Raw genomic sequence first — 3,765 nt, 5'->3', positions numbered from 1 at the left:
AAACTCACTGCATGCTGGACAGGAGATCCAGCTGGGAACCAGGCAGGCACAGGCATAGCCCATATCATAAAGCCCCTCCCTCGGCTCATACCTGAGCCCAGGAGCCTCAGGGCTTTTGCACTCACCGTTCCCTGCCTCGAGTGTTCCAGCACAGGGCTCCATGGGCAGGACCCTTGACACCCTTCACATCTCAGAGAGGCCTCCCCTACCCCACCCACATGACTCCATCCCAGTGACCTGTTTTATTTCTTCAGAGCCGTCATCACTTCTAAACTGCCTTGCTTTTTTCTTTAGACAGGATCTCGCTCCATCACCCAGGCTGGAGTGCAGTGGTGCAATCATGGCTCACTGCAGCCTTGACCTCCTGGGCTCAAGAGATCCTCCCGTATCAGCCTCCCAAAGTGCTGGGATTACAGACTTGAGCCACCACACATGGCAGGCAAGAAGGAGGGGCTGTTGGGCTGTCAACAGCAAAGGCTCAGCCCCCAGTCAAGCCAGGCTGCCCATGAGAAAGGCTTTCTGTGCACTTGGGCATGTGAACAGGTATGGGTGTGATGCGAGCCTCCACCTGCGACCTGCAGGTGTGTCCTGAGCCTGGAAGCATAGAGTACTCCTAGGGGACTTTGTTCTTTGCATCCTGTCATCCTAGCCATACCCACAACTGGGTACAGAGCCCTGGACAGGCAGCAAGGCTCAGCCAGGATATGTCAGACCAGCAAAGCCTTTCCTACCTGGGCTGGGTATGCAGCGGGTCTCTAGCCCAGCCTAAGGAATAGGGAAGGGAGGGGACAGGCTGGGGCCCTTGCCCACTCAGCATCCCCATGAGGACCAGATCATATACCAGGGAGACAAAAGGCAGCACCCAGGAGACCAGACAACCAGATCTCACACCTGGACCTGTCACTAAGGTGCCTGGTGGCCTTGGGACAATAGGTCGTGACTCGCTCCAGCTATTCACCTGACTCCCATGACTGCAGGGCATCCTGGGACCCTGATGCAGAAAGGAACCCTGCCCAATCCACAACCCCTGGCAGGGCTCTCTTGCAGGGCAGGTGCCACACTCACCCCCTGGTGGCTCTAACCTGAAGTGCAGTTCAACACCCAAGCGCAGGATGCAGTCAAGGATAGGAGGGGCTGCAGGAAGGAGGGTTCTGCCTTGAAACCAACTCCAAGCCAAGCTCAGAAAGGGCTGGAGACAAGCAGGATAGACAGACACATGGGGGAGGTTCCTGCTGCACACAACTGACCCGCCCCTGCCGCAGGACCCACATAGTACTTACCCCCTCCGCACCTTGAGAATTTTGACATTGTAGTGCTTCACCACACACCCTCACATCCACAGGTAAACAGCAACTACCTCCCCAGGTCCTGGTACCACACCCCCTTCCCCCAGCCCACAGGCACACCCAGCTATTGGCAACCCATCCACATAAGCAAACTTGACACGGGCCTGCCAGACACTGCTGGGTGGACAGTCAGCTGCTGCAGCTGTGGGCTCTACCCACAAGAACAGCGCCCTGCACACAGCCACAGCAGCTGAGGCTGAGGGACCAGCTTTGATGGCATCGCAAGGGCACTCGTATTCCACACCCTGTCCTGGTAGAGCCTAGGTGCAGCTTGAGCAAACACGGGGTCAACCAAGTGGGTCCAAGAGCCAGGGCCTGTGCTGGGCTTCACTGAGGTCACGAGGCTTCAGGCCAGCCCACAGGGGCCAGGCCCACAGCCTGGGGGCTTCCTTCAGCTTCCAGCAGCAGCCACACCCCAGCATCCTGGGCTTGAGACTGAGGGTGGCAGGCACTCAACATGGGGTGGGATACAGGGGCCATGTCCAGTGGTAACAGGGACTGCACCAGCCAAGTTCCAGAAAGCAGACCCCAGCCCAGAAGGGACACAGCCCTGGCAGGTTCCAACTAGGCTTCCAGGGGCTGAGCCTGGGCAAGTTCCTTCACCTGTGTGCCTGGGCTCACGTTCTCCCAGTACCAGGCTTTGGGTGCAGGTTACAAAAGAACCTGAACAAGCCTTAACTGGAAGCCACCCTTCCCTGGATTAATTTAAAAGCAAGTTAGCTTTTTAGACAAGGAATAGACACAAGGTCTGCATGCACATCAGCATCAAAGGCACCGGGGAACACCTAGTACTCCTTGTCTCCTTCCCCTCTCCACAGCACTGGCATCACCCAAGCTGTGCAAATAGCAGAGACCCAGCTGCCTCGCCCAGGTGACAAACATTTGCACAATGCCCGCTGCTCGAGGCTGGCTTTCTACAGCTCAGCGGCAGAACCAGGCCGCTTTTACCTCCCTCCAGGGCCTGAGAGTGGGGACAGAGTGGGAGGTCAGAGGGTAACAGTGTAGCTACAGAAAGGAGGGCAGTGGCCTTGGGGAGCACAAGGCACCTTGGGGGGGCCTCATCTGCCTCCCCAGTCCCAGCTGTTCTCCTGGAGAAACAGGCAGATGTCAGTGGAAAATAACTTTTATTGAGACCCCACCAGCTGCAAAATCTGTTCATGGCATTAAGCTCCTTCTTCCTTTGCAATTCGGTCTTTCTTGAGTGGTCCCATGAATGCTTTCTTCTCCTCCATGGTCTGGAAGCAGCCATGGCCAAACTTGGAGGTGGTGTCAATGAACTTAAGGTCAATCTTCTCCAGAGCTCGCCGCTTGGTCTGCACCAGCAAGGACTTGCAGAGGGTGAGCACCCGCTTCTTGGTTCCCACCACACAGCCTTTCAGCATGACAAAGTCATTGGTCACTTCACCATAGTGGACAAAGCCACCCTGGAAAACAAGATCATTGGATCAGCACAGGGCCTGCACTAGGCACAAGAGGAGATTGTGCAGGGATGACCCCTCCAGGTTCAGGCCCCCCCTGACCACAGGGCTGTTCTCAGAAGGAAGGCAACAGGAATGGTTCCGCAGTCTGTCTCGGGCGCTGTGCCCAGCGCACATTCCAGGCCTCATCACTGAACAGCTGAGCCTGAGACTCCACTTCTCACCAGCCAACCCCAACTGGTGGACTCAATGACAACATGGCTGTTTACCCAGTACACAGCTAGGTGCTGTGCCGGCTTCAGCTGACCTGCTAACAGCCCGTAGGAAGCAGAACACCCGTTACTTACCAGAGGGTTGATGCTCTTGTCAGACAGGTCATAGTCAGTAGAAGCGTTGTTCTTGATCAGCTTGCCGTCCTTGATAAGGTAGCCCTGGCCGATCTTATAGATCTGAATGAACAAGAAGGGTGTCAGGCTGGGACGTTAGGGACAAATAACCCAGACATGCCAGTGGGGTGGCCTGCAAAACACTATAGGAAGGCAGCTGAGGCCTCAGTCCCAGCCATCGGGCAGTCCAATTTCAGAGCAAAAAGGTGGCTGGCCCTCCAGGTTCCCTTCTGTAAGGTGGCTAAGCTAAAACTAAAGGTCCTGCTGTACAACGCAGGAGGCCTCTCACCCCCTGGTGGTGGGACCAGACACCAGGAAGTCTAGTATCCCCAGCCACATCAACCATCAGCCCCACCACAGCCACTTTACAGGATGGCACCTTACAAATCAGAGCCAGAACTGACCCGAGACACAAGCCACTGACATCTACATGAGGCTCATGAGTCAATGAAGCAGTGCTGACACAGAAACCCCAATCACGGGGTCACCTCCCACCAAGGAGCCACTCTCAGAACCTCACCTTCTTGTTGATCTCAGTGCGGTGATGGTATCCTTTCTGCCCAGCACGTGCCACAGAGAAGGCCACACGGGCAGGATGCCACGCCCCAATACAGG

General features: G+C 56.2%; 1 protein-coding gene and 1 non-coding gene across 2 annotated transcripts in view; both read right to left on the bottom strand.

Annotated features, from left to right (window-relative positions):
* Positions 1-2,453: 2,453 nt before the first annotated feature.
* Positions 2,454-3,765, bottom strand: part of RPL3 (ribosomal protein L3) — a 6,123-nt gene continuing 4,811 nt past the window's right edge. Inside the window, exons 6-8 of the mRNA XM_037744290.1 lie at positions 3,671-3,765; positions 3,112-3,213; positions 2,454-2,770 (exon numbers count right to left, since the gene is read on the bottom strand). Coding sequence (XP_037600218.1) covers positions 2,510-2,770; positions 3,112-3,213; positions 3,671-3,765 — 458 coding nt within the window. The 3' untranslated portion in view covers positions 2,454-2,509. The remainder of the gene's footprint in view (positions 2,771-3,111; positions 3,214-3,670) is intronic.
* LOC119473627 lies at positions 2,873-2,964 on the bottom strand. The gene has a single exon (XR_005202832.1). It is a non-coding gene; the product is annotated as a small nucleolar RNA U83B (small nucleolar RNA).

The sequence above is a fragment of the Cebus imitator genome, unplaced genomic scaffold (genome assembly GCF_001604975.1).
Source record: "Cebus imitator isolate Cc_AM_T3 unplaced genomic scaffold, Cebus_imitator-1.0 Scaffold170, whole genome shotgun sequence".
Classification (NCBI taxonomy): domain Eukaryota; kingdom Metazoa; phylum Chordata; class Mammalia; order Primates; family Cebidae; genus Cebus; species Cebus imitator.
Note: the sequence above shows the minus strand (reverse complement) of the source record. Positions and strands in the feature narration are given on the sequence as shown.